The sequence below is a fragment of the Hylaeus volcanicus genome, chromosome 7 (genome assembly GCF_026283585.1).
Source record: "Hylaeus volcanicus isolate JK05 chromosome 7, UHH_iyHylVolc1.0_haploid, whole genome shotgun sequence".
NCBI classification, from domain to species: domain Eukaryota; kingdom Metazoa; phylum Arthropoda; class Insecta; order Hymenoptera; family Colletidae; genus Hylaeus; species Hylaeus volcanicus.
In genome coordinates, this window is record NC_071982.1 from 20562461 (window position 1) to 20580511 (window position 18051).

The 18051-nt window shown below is 46.5% G+C and overlaps 1 protein-coding gene across 2 annotated transcripts in view; it reads left to right on the top strand.

Moving 5' to 3' along the window:
* LOC128880439 (homeobox protein Nkx-2.4) overlaps positions 1–18051 on the top strand; it is a 42679-nt gene that overhangs the window by 18443 nt on the left and 6185 nt on the right. For both annotated transcript variants that reach the window (XM_054130534.1, XM_054130535.1), the window contains one exon: positions 9598–9684. In XM_054130534.1, coding sequence (XP_053986509.1) covers positions 9598–9684 — 87 coding nt within the window. The remainder of the gene's footprint in view (positions 1–9597; positions 9685–18051) is intronic.

Genomic DNA, 18051 nt, shown 5'->3' on the forward strand with positions numbered 1-18051 from the left:
GTCGATAAATTCCCAACTCTGCGACACTTATCGAATATCCGCTGTATCCCACATAGTCATATCCGATGTTATATTTTGACTCGTTAATTTCTTTTCTAAAACCTCGATCGGCACGAATGTGAAATTCCTCGGGTGTCGAAATGCGTGCGGTTAATTGGACGTCGTGGAACGCGTGCGCGTATCTCTCGAGTGCACTCGTGGCCTCCCTCGCATAATAACGCACGCATGAATATGTCGTCGGGTTTCGCGACCTCCTCCGGACCGACACGCACGGCAGTGTGTGGCCCACGTAAATTGCGTTCCTCTTCTTTTTCCTCGTTTTCGCGCTGGTGTCGCGGGTCACTGAAAACGTACGCGTGTCAATGTCCCTCGAGAGGTTAGACTATACGATAACCCTGAGATTATCGTAACGATTAGGATACTATTCGAAGAGCATGATTAGTAGCTCGACCAGTGTTCCTAGTCACGCTAAAATCGCAGGCTCCTCCAGCTTCCTCCATATTCATGCGCCAGTGCTTACGTAAAGCAGACGTCACGCGACCAAAAAATAAACACGCTCGTCAATAGAACATTTCTCGAGTCCCTAGTGCTCGAGGCGAATCAAATTTCAAGATTCGCGATGAATAAACGTCCCGAGAACATTGCATAACTGCGCAGTCATGAGATTAATACGAAATAAACCTGGGAGGGGTTACGCGAGAAAAGCAAGATGGCGTCGACATCGGCTTACCTAACGGAGTCGCGATATTCTTTAACCCTTTGCACTCGAGATGCTTCCTTAGCAGTCTGTCGCTTGGACTCGAACTAATTTGGAATTTGAGAATGAAATCACCTTTACTTCGCGAACATTTTATATTCGCGAATCTTTCGAGTTCTAAAGAAATGAAACTTAAACAAACGTCCGTGACCGAGAGTCACCTTCTCGATCGCGAAGGGTTGATTCCGGCCAATTTCCCTTTCTATGTTCGAAAAAATAATCGCGAACGATCGGGGCGCGGGACGGTGGCGAACGAAGAAAAGCGATTCCGAAGCGCGACTCATGAGTTTTTCAGTGTGTTTGCGTCAATTATCGCGACGAAGAGGCAGCTCACGAGTGTATTGTAAATACACTCGAACCGCGGCTGTCGCGTAATACGCCACCCAATTTCTTTTTATGCCCCGTGGAACAGCGGCGGGGGGGTCGCCGTTCTTTGTGATCCCGCGTGCACTTTCGGAACGGTCGCGCGCGAGGGTGCATACATTTCAACCGCAAACATTCTGCGCGAGCCCCTATTGGATCATCCCCAGCCCGTGGAACGACGAAGAAATTAGAGGAGACGAAAAGCGCGATCAACGGAGCCCCCCCGGCTTGGAAAGTCCTCGCGTTTTCCTGCGAGTCTCGTTTTGTTACTCGGTGTGAAGCAGAAGGTGGGTTAGGGGGACTCCTGGTTAGAAGGTGGACATTGGAAATATTTTGTTTGGGAAGGGGTAATAGTTGAGGTTAATTGCAGGAGTGTTTATCTTGGATACGAGTTTCCTTTAGGTTCAACCATTTCCACTCTGCGGCGTGTCATTGAAAAATGTGAGAATAGGAATTGCATCGCATAATATAGTCTAGCTTTGGAAACCTGCATATGGCGCCTGTGTGTAACGAAGCAATTAATACGATAATATAATTATTTCCTTTTGCGTAAGAACGATTGCCGCGCCGGCAGGTACGCGCCGTACCTTTCGACCGTATCGTATTAGTTTGCGTCACATTCGCCGTTGCAGTTTTCTGAAAGCCGGGCCACGGAGAATAGGTTCGGTGGCTCGTTAAGGGCGAAACTGGAAAGTCATTTCTATTTGCCAGGGAGCCCCCGAGGTTTTCAGACGTCCCGACTGGTAATCGGTAAGTCATCCCCGGCCGATGGTATTGAGTTAAAACAACAAAAGGGAGGCGGGAATCGTGTTTGCCCACGGGCCACCACTCAGGAGGGTCAACACGGGACAATTAACAGCCCTAATCATAATTTGACGTTGCCTGATCCTGGGTATCCGCAGGCTCATCGCGGTTCCCTGCACTTTGCGCCGGAACAGCTGCGGGAGGGAAGCCACCTCTCGCAAATGTAATCCCATTCCCCTTGGATACGATTCCTTCGACGACGTCTTTCGCCGAGTGCGTTATTCTTTCAGTTCTCGGTGACGGGGATCGTTAATTCTTCGAGAAGGCATACTCGTTTATCGTTCTACTAAAGAATCCTCGTTCTCGTAGCTCTATGCGTAGCACACTAAATGCGTCAATCTTGAACCTAGTAGTATAGCTCGAGTAATCTAGCAGGTCTAGCAACTCTATGCAAAGTTTAGCAAATTTATCAACCATCTAGCCCCCATCTACTAGTATATCTAAAGCAACCTAGCAGGAATCGTAGCTCTACGCGTAGGTTACTAAATGCGTCGATCTTCTAGCTTGAACCAAGTAGCATATCTCGATTAATCTAGCAGTTCTAGCAACTGCATGCGTAACCTAACAAATGTATCATCCTTCTAGCCCCCATCTACTATCGTGTCTACAGTAACCTAGTAAATCTGTTACCTCTACTCTAAACTACCTATTACAGCTTCCCATCCTTAATCCTCTACTTTCCTCCTTCCTCACCGGTGCTAGTAAATTGCCGTGGCAAAGACTCCCCCGTATTTCACCCTGCCATGAGTCGAGGACGGGCCCGCAGGCAGGCGGATGCGTTTAGAAATCGTTTGGCACACCTCGAGTGGCAATTCTCGCCGATTACACGCGTCTTTCTTTCGAGGGAACCCCCCGCGCCGGAGGCCGCGGATAATCCGTCGGAAAGTTGGTGTCGGATGAAATTGCCCGAGGAAACCGTCCACGGAAGGGATGGTTTTGCGTCAACCCTCGATGCGCGCCCCGAGTAATGACGTTAACGCTAACTTGATCAATCGTCCACTTTAGCCGACTCGCCTCTGTCGAGCACAAGCCGAACAGGTACTCGATGTTCCTCCCGAATGTCCCGCGTCCGTTTGATGGACTGCCCTCCCGGATTTATCGTTGTTCGATACACTAATTGATGTCAGACCGCGGAGACGTATGGTCCCCGGGTACGTAGACGATCCGTTCGCATGAGTTATTCCTGAAAGGCACACGGAATTTTTTTAAATCGTTGACAAAGTGGAGGATTCGTATAATCAAACGCGAGAGTTGCCGAATTAACGAATGCGAGACTCGAAAAGGGAGGCTTCAACCCCTCTGACGTGGACGCATCGCGAGCGACGAATTATTTCTGTCTGGGAGTTGGATGGGGCCGAAATTCGGGGTACGTGGATGTTTGCGGTGTTGCGAGGGTTCAAGGAGTTCGGGAGCAGTATTATTAGTTCGTTATTGATCGGCTGTAGAATTGTTTAGGTAATCAATTTTTCTTAGTTTTCGAAATCAAATCTTCAAATTTCAATCTTTGAATTTCATCAAATCCCAAAAGTTACCAAATAGTGTCCAAAGTGTCCAATTTTGAACTCTCGAACTTCTCATCTCCTCGACTCATCATTTTCGCCGATTCTCCACCTGAAATAAACCCAGCCACCAATCGTCGGGTTCCAAATGGATCGCCAGACTCCTATTTGTAACGAAAGCAATAATCCCAGAGTCAACATTCCCCGTCGTCGAGTCGCCCGTGAAAGCTCGTTTCCGCCAATTAGCCCGGAAGTGTCGACAGGTCCCTGTTAGACTTTCGCCGAGAAGAAAAGCCTCGCAGATCCGCCTGAACGCTCACGGGAGGCGTTTCATTTGCTTACCTGGCCGAACGACAGTTAACCGCGAGTTAATCGGAAGTTAAAGCCGGGGCCCCTTTCCCCGGGGTGGTGTGTAAACCTCGTTCGGACCCCCGTCGGTCCCTCTGCCTTTTTGCACGGGCTCGACGTGCCCCGTCGAACGCAAACAAGGTCAGGCCACGTTTCCCAGAAAACTCTCTGCGGGATTTCATTCCGTGGAGCGTTCGTGAACTTGCAAATTTATACATATTGATTATAGCAGATCCGAGAGACTGTCGTCGACGCTATACGTACCACGAAACGGTCAAACAACCGTTTTCAAACTTTTCTATGCGGTTCTTACACGTGTGCAAATGCACGAGTTACATTGTTTCGTATATTATCGAATTCAGTATCGTGTGAAATATTCTTTCGTGTAACTAAAAAGTGTCTTTAATATCAGCCGTTTAATCGATCACGAAATAGAAAAATAGAAATAGATGAATTTACTTGGTAAAGCAGTACGCTTAGATCTAGCGTTTCTTCTTAGTTTCCTGTACCTTCCTCTCTCTAGATCTCACAATTGTACAAGTTCTCACGCACCGAAGTAATTTGTTTCGATAGAGTAAAATGCTTCGACTTGGGGCTTTCTCCTAGCTTTCCATAGTCTATCTAGGTCTCGGATTTCACATTTTCTGCGAATCCCGATGTGCTGAAATATTTTTATTCCATAGAGTAAAATACTTCGACTTGGAATTTCCTCGTACCTCGCATTGCTGCGAGTCCATTCTAACGCGACCAAACTAACAAGCGACCAAGAAGCTCCCTAATTCCGCGATCGCGATTCTCGAGTCTCTTTCGGTTCCGTCGTGGATCCCGCGTAGGCGTAAATCAAGGAGGGATCGCGGAAGACGACGGATCCGCGCGCGCCCACGCCGTTGAAGGGCTCGGTGGAAAGAAAAGCGCTTTGAATCGCGCTGGCGAGCCCTTCACGCGTCGTTGCGCGACTTTCCGTGTACGCTTTGTGACGGGACCGATGCGTAGGGCTGGGAGACCTTATCTAAAAGCCGCGAAGAGGTACTTACTAGACGAGGTAAGCACTCTCTCGCCGCTCCCGTTCGTTAATTCCTTTTTCCGTCGATAATCCACTCTCGTCGAAGCCGACGGAGTTTCGGGCGTGCGGCGACTTGGAGAGGTCTACAAACAGCCTGCTCGCTTCTACGCGCCTCTCCTCTCTCGCGTGTCGCGATTCTTTCGCGTCGGAACTCTCTTTCGGATGAGGAACGAGGGCTCCTTGGATACCTCGTCTACGGCCGTGCTACCGTTGTCGCTTTTGTCGAGGCTTTGTCGTCGCTTGTCTCTTTTACTTCTCTGAATGCCAAGGGCGATCGCAACGATCAGGTTGGCTTTGGATGCTCACGGATGAGCACAGATTCTGAGAGCGTAACTCTCAATACAAATTCCGGGAGCATAGACTCTAAGAGCATGGATTCCGAAAGCATAGGACAGAAGTACGATTAGGCAGAAATCTGAACCGAAGGGAATTTAGAATTTTTAGAGCATTTCGAGAATATTGTTATCAATCTCATCGAGGCTTTCATACATGCGGTACTGAATATTCGAGGATCGCAGGATACCAGCACCGGGTTAGACTCTGAACGAAATTTGTGAGGGGAAAATTGAGGGGGGGCAAGGACCGAAGGATTCCAGGAAGAGTGCACAAAAGGGTGAAATTAGGGGCATGCGTGAAAGGTGCGCCTAAGCTCGATTTTTATCGCACGAATCAAAGACGCGTCTCGACCTATATGTTGCCGGCCTGTAACCTCCTACTCGAGTGGCTGTAACCCGCTGCAATCCCCCTGTAGCCCTCTGTGTAACCCCCATTGTCGAAGTTATGCACGCCGAGAATGCAACGAAAGCACTTTAAGGGGCCCCCGTGCAGCAGACCGTGTCTCGAGTGCCTGCCACCGTCTGTCTAATTCTTTGAATATTAGTGGGATCGGCCACCCTCGAAAATTCTTTCTCCCCCACGGTGTTCGCCGCCTCGCGTGCGCTCCGCGAAGAATACCAATCGCTCCATCGACGACTTCCATTTTACTATCAACTTGCACGGGCCAAGTAACCGCTGGACTTTGGTAGAGATCGCAATCTCTGTTATAATTAATCGTAACCACCCTCGACGGTACCGACGGAGCCACAATTCAGGTCCGAAGATGTCGATAACGACGAGTGCAAAGATATTCTAGCCCTTTGCACTCGAGAGGTGACTTGAGAGGCGTGATTAGGTTTCACGGAGCAAATCTACAATATCCAAAGTTTTTAGTTTACAATACCCAATTTCTTCGGAGCTCGACGTATCAATAATATCGACGTATCAATAAAGTCGGTGTAGGAAAAGGTGACCTTATTCTAAAATCTCGATAGCTCGGAACTCGTAGCAATAGAACAGTAAGAAACGTCTCGAGTTGCTGGTAGATAGCAGAAAAGAAAGGCCTCGAGTGCAAAGGATTAGAAATCGAGTGGAAAAGAAAGATGTCCAGCGGTTCGAAGGCCTGGTCATCGGGAATCGGCGTCCGTTTCGAATTTCTTTTCTCGTCGGCAGCGAGTACACGCCAGTTATATCCCTATCTCGTTCAACTTTCTCTGTTTACACACCGCATCGTTGCGGGACCGACGGACAAACGGAACGACGGACGGGCCGTTCCCTTGAAATAACAACGTCCCTCTTCTTTCGATCTTTCGCGTTCGTGCCAGCAGTGCGGACTACCACCGGTGCCGATTCAGGATTCAGGCATCGATACCGCTCGCTCGCTTCGTTCACTCCGAAAACAGCAGTTCGTTGAGTTTAACACGGCCTGAAGGTGCGTACAGTCTAGTATAATACATAGTTTTGGCTCGATACTTTCCAGAGACTTTCCGTTTGGAACTCTACCGTTTCTACTGTTTATTTCATTTGAGGGAACAGTCAGGGGATTTTTATACATAGTTTTAGCTCGATACTTTATATACTAGGAGCCTATTAGAATTTCCAGAGACTTTCTCTATGGAAGTCCGGTATGTACTGTTTATTTCATTCGAGGGAACAGTCAAGGATTTTGATGTATAAAATTAGTAGACGAGGTCTTCTAGATCGAAGTGGCTAGCTATACTCAGTCAAGTGAGTAATCCACTGTCTTAGCTAACTGATCAAGCCATCTCCTAATTATCCACACTGTGACCTCAACCTGGACACTTCATCCTCAACCTGGACACTTCATCCTCAACCAACCACCTTTCTACAATCGGTCTTTCCACCTCTGTCTCGAAACTCTCCTACATTCCGTTCCATCTTCTACTCTTCACCTTTGTATCGAGACTCTCTTAGATTCCTTTGCATCTTCTATCCTGCATCAGTCCATGGACCAAGCGTATCTCCAGCCTTCTAACCACCGCGACCTTTAACACCATCGGTAGATATATCCTGGCCATCGTCGCTCGAAGGATTAAATCAGGCGTCGACTCAGGCTCTATTGTTTTCGTCGACAGGCGACAATGGCGCGATCAGAGCGAGTTCTCGCGCCCCTGCGAGCGGCGCATAATGCACAATGCGGATTATAACGCGCTCCTGTCATAAGCAGATGCCGATCTCGATCCCTGCGCGCGGGCCGGCATCCCTAATCGCGTTCAATTGCCGTAAAAGCGGTTTCGAGGCGGTGCTCGTAGGCCCATGCATCGCTGCTCCTCCGACGGAACTCGGTATATTCGCTCGGGAGACTTCGTGTTTCGCTTTTGAAAATTGCCAAGCAGAAACGGAAGATGTTCAGATTTCGTATATTCGCTAGAAGATCGTGTTTTGGTTGCTTTGGTCGCTTCCTGAAGTATTAAGGATGTTTCTTGTACAGGATTTGTTAGCATTTGCATTTTACATTCTAAGCTACCGCGTTCTCATGTTTGTCTTATTTAGTATCGTCTTCCTTGGTCCGATACACCAAACATGGCTGCGTTTACATTCACTGATCTCTTCACTTCACGAACCGATTAATTCCACTTTTTCACAAAACCTCAAATTTAAGTGTCGAGACACTTGGTATAACTTTTTGTATCTATGATAACTTTCCTGAATAATACAGAATAATACAGAATAATACAGACCTAATCCAGACCTAATACTATTAAACGACAAAAATTTTGCTGGCCATTAGAAAAGTAAATAATTTCTTTCGATTTTCTTTCTATAGATCGCATTTCTCAATATTTTTTTTTTTTTCGGAGTTAATCGATTCTATCGTTCTTCATCGATCCCCTTCCACGAATCCTCTCGCGTCTCGAATCTTCCTTCGTCGTGCAGGCTCCCGACGCATACCTCTAGGTCTAGCTTTCAAAGTCCATCAATTTCTCGCAATTAATTTCTCGCAAGCACTTCCTTCTAAAACTCCGTCGACGCAGCGTTCGGATTGTTCCTTGTGTAATCGCGAAGCGGAACCGCGCAGCGCTGCGATATTCCTTTTATTCAAAGAACTGAACTTTGTTCCCCAGCCAGAGGAAAGACTCAACGGTCTCCGTCGGAATGCTGAATTTTGTAAAAAAGTTCAGAGCCCCCGGACGCGTTTAAAGCGAACCGAGTTTTCACATGGGGAAACAGTACAAAGTGTTTTCGCGCACTCGCGAGTTTTCTCCGACGAGGAAATCCTCTTAACTCCCGAGTATGTTTTCTAAAGAATCTCTTTCCTGAAACGTTTAACGACCGCTTAGCGATATCGTCGATCTTCCTGAATTATGTCTTCGTAACTCGGACAACTTTGCTGCTACGGTGGTCTTCTCACCCGATTCAGTTTTAATTTCACGAGAGAACAGCGATCCCGTAAAAATTCGTACGTTTCGTTAAAAAATCGAAGTCCGGAGGGTGTCGGGACTGAGAAGGAGGCCCGAGGAGGGAGGAATCCCTCTCGAAGGAATAACAGACTTATAATAACTGCGGATTATGGGTTTAGGGGTCCGTGGACAGTTCCAGGTTGCTTAAAACGTACACGCGCGACAAAAGGCTCGCGCTCGCCCCTCTTGTAAAAATATTTGAGTTACTACCTGACGACAGTTCGCGCACGAAAACGCGTCGCCTTTATTTTCCACGGGATGGACCACGACCGTTTTCGATCCGAATGTCGCTTGGGAACACCGTTGTAAACGAGAAAGTATCTAAAGATTCGCGGTTATGAAGTTATGAATTTTAGAAGGCAATTAAGTGTTTGGGACTTGAGAATATTATATCAATTCTTTGCTACCCTATGCCGAGCGAGACTCGACGGAACTGAAATCAGAAAATCTGGAGTGCAAAGGGTCGAAGGGTCTCCATGTTTATTCTTTTACATGTACCAGTCAGTTCCATAAATATTCGTACGTAAGACATAAGGGTCGAAGAAATTTTTTTTTAAATTAAATGGCAGGTTCGATGTTTCCAAGTGTATGTTTGTATAAATACGACGATGTATATTTTAAACATATACACGATAAAAAGATTCACGGTGAAGAATTCATTTGGTAATATCGAAACTATTATTTAATTAAGTCAAACTTCTTCGATAGACACAGAAGGTACGAATCGATTTATGGGATCGACTGTATCTTACTCTATTAATTTCATTTTATTACAATTTTATTACGAGCTCTGTAATCTCATCAGAAATCTTGCATGTAGTACATATTCACTCGAAGAAGACTGAAAAGAACAGTCGAAACGTACCGTAGAGGCCTGAAGAGATTGCCCATGAACGATCGCAACCTATGGCGATCTCTCACGTCGCGACCAGTATCAATTCTCCCTTCAATCAATAAATTAATTCGATATACAAACAAGTCCCTTGCGAACGATCGTCTACATGCGAGTAATTCTTTGCGTTGCAGGTGAAAATATGGTTTCAAAATCATCGATACAAGTGCAAGAGGCAAGCCAAGGAGAAGGCGATGGCGGAACAGAACGCTCAGAACCAGGTATCTACTCGTCCAAGAAAACCGAACCACCACGAAATAAACGATTTCTCCCGATTCACTAAAATTCCAACGACAGAATCCTTCCTGCATTCGATACCGCATTCGGCACCGTTCGCGTAACGAATTACACTCCGTGACCAACGTTGCCGATACCATCGGAATTCGTAAAACAACAACAACAACAACAAAAAAAAGAAGAAGAAGAACTATCAGAATTGAATTAAATTCCGTCTCTGGCGCGACAATAATACGCGTCGGCCGATAGATCGGATTTTCGCGAGGGATTTCGAAACGGCGAGACACACGCGAGCGACGACAAAATATCGAGCGTTTCGAAATGAAATGCTTTTAAATGAAAAATGCCCTCCCATCCCCCACTCCACCCTCCTCTTCCGTCCTCCCCCCGGGGTTTGAGGGGAGGTTGACGCACGAATCCTCGCATCCACATCGTATTTCGTTTCGAGTGGACCACTCGACCGGCTCGAAGCGATTCTGCATTCATTCCGTTATTCCATCCAAAATTTTTCAGGGATAACGTTCCGCGGAACGACGAAATCGTCTCCGTTGAAACAGGTAATTACCGCGCGGCCCGCGCCATAATCGCTCCGGTTGCTGCGACAATCGCGCAGCTACGAATTGCACGTTTAATTGACGCGGAGGAGGGCCACATAAAGGAGGACGGAAGTAAAGAATTCGGGGACGACTATGGCCACTTGTTAGTGGCCAACGTTCGATTGGGCGAAGACGCGTGGATGTAGGCAGTAGACAATAGTCTCACCCTCTGTATTTAGCGAAGGAATTTGTATAAATTAAAACGATAGGTTCGATGTTAGCAAATAAACTTTTCATCGCGTATATACTACAAGTGTAAGGTTTGTCCGTGTATATATTTATAGCGAAACATTTATTTGAGAACGTCGAGCCTGTTGTTTAATTTAGACAAACTTCTCGAATAGATGTAGAGGGTATGCGTAAAAGTTGAGTTTCGTTAAAACTGTTATCGACAGTATCGATAGATAGATAGATTTTGTCGGAGTTTTATCGAAAGTATTTAGAAGCATTGGAAAAGTAATACACCACTCTAGCTTTGATAATTAATTTCTGAGAGTGTCGCAAAAGGAATAGGATTACTGCTACCCCTAAAAAGTATCGCGCCAATTTGCCACTCGGATAGAACGTTTCTATAGCTTCTTACAAAAGCGAAAACACTCGAAAGTTTTCAACTTTGTTGTTGTCGCAGCAAATGAGGAATACGAGCCGTATATCGCTCCTCCCCGTTGTTCCCTGGTTTCCCATTATCGCGACCAACCTTTTTCCCTATTTTCCCGCTTTTTAATCCTTTATCCTCCGGCGAGTAAGAGAATTTGTTTACGCTGCGATTCGTTAGCGCACCGGCGACAACCGGGGAACAAGAGGAATAAAATGTCTGCTTTCGAGTGTTTACCTACGCGTAATATCGTATGGACCGTCACAGTTAGAATTTCACATGGGAAATTAAAGAGGTTCTCTCGGTAGCGATTCGAAAATTATATTTTACCCTTTCGGACCTGAATCATTTTCGATTTTGTAATTCAAATTTATAATTCGAATTGTAGAGTCGACTCGGACTAAAATTACCGTGGAAATAACAAAAACACGCGCACGAGTAAGTCGGTAATTTTTAAATCGTAAACTCCAGGTTCGAAAGAGTTAAAATCCAAAGAAAAGTTGAAACTTAAAAGTAAGTTTCGTAGTCCTTTATCAGCCACGCTGATACTCTTCAAAATTTCTACGATTCAATTTTATTTACAAACTACTGGAAACTACATAATCAAACGTTTATCGTGATATTTATTTTTGTCACCGAGATTCGAGTATTTCATTCAAATTTCTTTCTTTCTCGACACTCGACATTCAAGACTAATTTTCATAATTCTTCGGTGAAAATAACTGTCACCCACTCGTACGTGACGGTGGCGATCAACGCGTTAACAGTGCTCCTATTTACTATATCTAAATTGAAAGCAAAGAAACTCTTAAATCTAACAAAACTACGTTCGCTGAAATTCTCGTAACCCATGCGGGTTGCAACGAAGCTGCAGATAGAGATCCATCGAGGGGCCTCCCTCCTCTCTCCCTCTTTCTTTTACTTTTACCTTTTTTCTTTTTCACGTTTTATCGATTCTAATAATGACACGGCAGAGATTCCCCGGGAGATATCGTAATTGCGAGTTCGAAACGTGCCCTGTCTCGATCTCGTCGCACGCACTGGCGAATACGAATCGCTCCTTCAGCCAGCTCCCTCTCGTTCTGGAAGAATAACATTCAAAAGAGACGTCAGAGGCCACCGATCGTCCCGATACACGCTGATTCCCAGTCCACCGAATGCATTACTGCCGCGAGCATGCGGGATCACGGATGTCTCGGCATGCATTAGCGGGCAAATCGTTCGATTCGTGGTTAGAGAAACTTTTTCGCTCTTTTGGTGTGGCTCTGGATCTATTCCTGGTCTATTAATCCACCAATCGCTCGCCGTACGGTATATATTATACATTGTGTACTCTGCGTCTATTGGAGAAACTTGCCTAAACGAAATGCTAGGTCCGATGTTTCGAAATAAAGGAGTCATTGTAAATATGGACACGAACGAACCTCGCGCGCGTACTTACCTGTAGGTATAGAATGAGAAAACTTATTTGAGAACGTCGAACCAATTATTTAATTTAGACAAACTTCTTCAACAGGCATGGAGGATAGGATAGGATAGGAATAGCAACCCTTTGACTGTGAAAGGCGTACGCGTATATCGCTCTCGAGAAACGGGCTCAGAGAGATGTTTATATCCGTTAAATTAATTTTTAAATAGTATTAGCTTATAGAGAACGGCTAAACGAAACTTTTTGATATTTACAATCTGTTCGTAGGACGCTTAGTTTCTAAAATAAAAATTGAAAAGTCAGAAGACCTTTTTTTTTTTTCTTGAAATTCAATTTCTCCAACGAACTTGTGATTCCTCAATTTTTATTTTCGAAACTATACGTTCCATAAATAAAATTCAGAGAGATGTTTATATCCGTTAAATTAATTTTTAAATAGTATTAGCTTACAGAGAAAGGCTAAACGAAACTTTTTGATATTTACAATCTGTTCGTAGGACGCTTAGTTTCGAAAATAAAAATTGAAAAGTCGGAAGACCTTTTTTTTTCTTGAAATTCAATTTCTCCAACGAACTTGTGATTCCTCAATTTTTATTTTCGAAACTATGCGTTCCATAAATAAATCGTAAGTATAAAAAAGTTTCGTTTCGTCGTTCCCTGTAAGCTGATATTTTTTTTTTTTTTTTAAATTCACACCCGTACGCCTCTTAGAATTTCGAGTAAATATCGTCCGGGCAGTCCAAAGGGTTAATGGAGCTGGGTCGATATATTTTTGAAACTTGAGTTTGCGAACACGTCTGGTCGAGCTAGAATTCTATTGACCTCCGTGTCCTGGCCTACTGTGCACCGTCACTTAATGGATTTTATGGGTTAGGTGGTAGGTTTACTTTGATTAACATGCCGTCTTCCACTGGCCACTGTACGTCCGCGTGTCTTAATGTATGCTGTCCTCGTAGGAGGTCAATTTGCATTTACATATTGCAATGTAGGTTCCCTTAACGGTACGTCTGTGGGTCTCGGACCAATGTCCACTGATATTCTTGTTTGTGGAAGCTTCAGTCGTCGATCGAACTCGGTGGCCTCGGTTCGTTTAGTCGGTGGTCTGTTAACCTACCAGTCTTCGATCTAATCTTATCGCTGTTTCGCCTATATTTTTTCACTTTTCGTTCGGCAATTTTTGTAAAATACGCGCCGGCACTCGACGCTAGAGATTCCGGGGCATAAGCGGATCCTCGTGGCGCATTTTTTCGGCCGTGTCATCGAAATTCGATGTAAACACGCTCGAACCCACTTTTTCCAGGCGACCGATACAAGTCATGCGTTGCGCTACTTTCCGCTCGAAATGGAGGCGAATCTGATGCCGTTATACGCGAGATTAATTAAGCTTCTTTGGGAATGGTTTATTGGTCTTTGCTCGATAGGGATTAAAAGTTAGGCTCCTGTACTTGTTGTCAGTCTGTGGTTGGTATTCTCATAGTGGTATGAGTGAAAAAAGCGAACCTTCTCGACGGGATTCGAACCCGGATTCCACGGAATTGTAGCCTACTACGTTGGAGGCCTTGTGTTAAACACCATCCGGTATCGTGATAGTACTATAGCTTCCATTGGGTTGTCCAAAAAGTTGGTGTTTGCCAATTTTTCAGAAAAATTCAAAGACACATTCAAATTTTGATATACATTTTTATCGAATTATGTAATACATTACAGAGTTTATTTTAAAGGGTGTACATATTTATTTTCAACTAGTCTGATATATTCAGACCTGTACTACTTACCTTCTGGACAAACCAATATTACTTGAACCATGGAGGATGGAGGTCCACAGTGGAGGACTCACAGAGATAGTGCAGCTCTATTATCGGAACTGTCTCGGACCTATAATCAAGAAGATTCTCTCGCATCTGGAAGCTCCCAGAGCTCCTAACGCAAAGTACAAAGTACCCATGGCCAAGTACTTGGCCTTAAAAAATCAACGTCGCTATCCCAAATCCCCCAAAGAATGATCGTTCTTTCGATCCCCTTCCCCCCGTTTCCATAGACACACGCTTAATTTACCATTCCCAATTCGTGTCGCGTTACGAATCCTCGACGCACAAGCAAGGCCTCTGAAACACGTCCAGATCGGTCGAGATCAATCCCATCCCCTCGACATTGTCGCCGCCAAGCGGCGGCTCGTAAACACCCATAGAACATTAATGGTGCTGAAAGTTATCCGTCGTCCCGATCTGTAAACCGTCCTGCCCCTCCGATTCGTCCACGCCAGGACGAGCAGCCGCCCCATAATTTACTCGTTAGTTTTTCGTAGGCCCCCGGGCGGACTCCTCCATTCACTCTCGGCCCTGGCCCTCTCCCTTCTCCTTCCTTCCTTCCTCCGCTTGTCCCCGGTTCTCGATTTCAATTCCGTGGCTTGTTTACCGTTCCTCCCCGATTCGGTTCGCGCAGGAGTCCCCGTTCCATTATCTCGATCTGCTCGACGATACGTGTAATTGCGTGGCCGGGCTCGCGTGCACGCACCAAAGCGAAACAGAGTAGCATTTCGAGGTATATACAACGGGCGTGGCAGTTGTGTTACTGCATCGTTACGCGGTGCGCACAATAGGGGAACGGACAGGTCGTCCAAATAGGGAATTCGGACGTTTTTGGATAGCTGGAAGAAGTGCTCGTCTTTCTCACGGGGAATCTTTGGCGCTATGGGTGATTCTGGAAGGCAGAGACGAGATTTTGGTGGTGTTACGTTATTTAGAGGGGAGGGTGATTCTCAGGGATCCTAGGGAGAGACGGGCAAAAAACCCTAGGCGTCGAATAAATTTCAAGTTTGCCGATGCGTTCGTCTCGTTTCCTTCTTTGGAAAATGTTCGAAAAAGGAAACGAGACAAACGCATCGGCTGACTTCGGATCTATTCGAAGCCTAGGATTTTACCCGTCTCTGGATCCCGGGATATTTGATTTAGGATTCAGAGAACTGGTTTAACCCTTTGCACCTCTGTATCGAGCGTGACTCGACGTTAGTTTTTATCTCGGGGTGTTCCTTCGCCGAGTCCCACTCGACATTCTTTCGCGCCCAAATCGATCCCGGAACGACTTCTCGACTTCGTTTTGAATCCACGGAGACCAGAGGGAGTCTCGCAGAGTCCCGTGGAGACGTCCCAACCGAACCGTAAAGAATCCTCCAGATTTCCCTAGATTCCGCCGACAGCGATCGACCCGTTAGAATTAATCGTCTCTTCGAAGCATCGGGACGACGGGGCAACCTCGACGCCCGACGTCGACGTAGACGACGGGTTGGCAGCCGGGGAGCTCGGGATTTTTTCTCTCTTTTTTCCTCTCTCTCCCCCCTCCCCCCCCCTTTCTTTCGTTTTATTCCATTTCCTCCCCTCGCGGCGGTAAAAAAAATTTCAAGTGGCGGCGCGAGCGAGCGAACACGGGAAAAGGACGGAGGGAAAGACGAAAGGCGGGGAGAGCGAGAGCCCGGTGCGAGAAGGAGAGAGAGAAAGAGCGAGAGACCGGAGTTTTAGGGAGAGAGAAGGGAGGAGAGAGAGAGAGAGAGAAAGTGGCATGGTGAGGGGGGGTGGAGGTATCCTGCAGGGGAGCGCGGAAACGGGTGCTCGAGGACCGGTCGCCATCTTGCCGTGAGTACAGTCATGCACAACACCTGGACGCGAATCGGGGTTACCAATACTAGTATTGATATCGATTAACCTCTCCCTCTCTCCCCACGTGAGACGCGAGACGTCGATCTGTCGACGATTCGAGCCTCGAGTCGCGAATCGAGATCGGACGCGACGATGGCGACATCTTGGCCTTTCGTTGGGACAGGCGATAATCACCATGGGGGATAGAGATAGAGATAGATAGAGTAGGAGGGTCGTAGTACAGGTGAAAAGAGAAAGAAAGTCGCGGTACCCTTCGGACATATTATTAACACGTTGACTGCCAGATCGATACTCTCGATAATTTCTGCTGTGATTAAATTATATTCACAGACTATTGTAAACTACACGATCAAACATTTATTCTGGTATTTTTGTAATTTCATTGGGACTCGAGCAAGTTTCATTTAAATTCATTTTCGGTGACGCTTCACTTTCAGAATTAATTTGCTTAGTTCTTCATGTAACGTGGCGATGAACGCGTGTTAAATAGTTGCAAGGGCTTCATGTAAGGGGGACGAATATTACGTAGATTGTAGGGTACTTGTTTCGCGTGTCATAGAATTCCGTATCGCGAGAAATATTCCCGCACTCGATCGAAATGTCTTTGAGACAAGGTTCAGCGACAAGTTTCCCCAGACAAAAATTCCCCGAGCACGACTCCGGAACATTTCTCCGCGTTCTTTGCACCTCGACAGCCCAAGTTTCTCCCTTATTAAACGAGAAAGTAGCAGCAAACGGGAAACCGCCGTGCCGCCATGACGCTTCGCGCGAGGTCGCGCGAGCTTAACCTAAATCCGTGTGTGAAATTATCGTCTGGCAGCGGCCCGAGGGCGGTTCGAATCGTTAAAAGAATCCAACGAACGGGAAAGCGCATCCGCGCGGAAAAGTCCAGATTGATTACGACGAGCGCGAATTAAAAGTAAAATAGCGCGAGGGAAATCCCCCGTGGCCCGGTTTTTCCCTTCGCGAGCGCTGTTTGACGGTTATCGAGAGACCGCCTAATGTAATTACACTCGCGGCGGAACATCGGTTATTAGATTTAAAAAAAAAAAAAAAAACGAAGAAGAAGAAAAAAAGGAAAAGCACTTCCTCGTTTACGGGTGCCCATTGAATTCCATCCGTCGCGGAAACGAGAGGTCCCGGCAGAAATCTTTTAATATCTCTTCTCGGCGTTCTTTGTTCGGCCGAGGCTTCTGTAAAGAAAGAGACGCGGACGACGGGAAACCGGAAGGGGGAGGGGGGCAACTCCGCCGCCCAGCTTTTAGTTAATTACATCAATTTCCGAGCGCGACTACGACGAGTGTTTTTCCACGGGAGATGATGCATTCGCGCGGAAGTCGCGCGGCGCATTTGGATACCCGATGCGCTTGCAGCTCGCTTCTAGGAGCGCCGCGACCACCACGGAGACGCTTCAAGTACAATTTATTTCGCGAATATCTCTCTGGCCTCGTTTCCCTAGCCGCGATATATTAAAGGAAATAAATGCTCTTCGCCAACGACGCCTTTAAACTCGAGTCAGCTGGAGAGAGAGTCTTTGGCCTCTCTCTCTCTCTGGGGTCTTCAATTTTTTCGAGGGAAGATAAAAGCCGGAATTTGTTACTAATTATTAAGAGTACACGATAGAAGCTCAGATCTACGATTTGATTCGAAAGTCTATCTTTATAGAGATTGCCTAGATGCAACTAACCTCAAGCTGCTACTACCGCCATCACCCTACAACATCCACAGTTCCTCCGAGACCTAGTAGTACCTCATACGAACCCTCCATTCCATCTCACCTCCGCGCAAAAATCTACCTCTGAAAAAACGTAGAATCATACCGAATCCTTATACCGAACCGCGAAGGAAAGCGACCAGAGTCGCGGGGGTAGGAGCGCAGAGCGGCGATTCGATTTGAGTGGCCGACACGAACTTACCGGGTGCAGGCCGCGACCGCGAACATAAGTGCAGGCATGCCGTGCACTTCACGCTGACAAAGTGACGATTACGCTAAACGCATGACGGTCGGCGCGCGCGTCACGCGTCACGCCACTTTAGCCACTTGAAACGCGCGTTAAGCGATTTCCGGCGAAAATGGC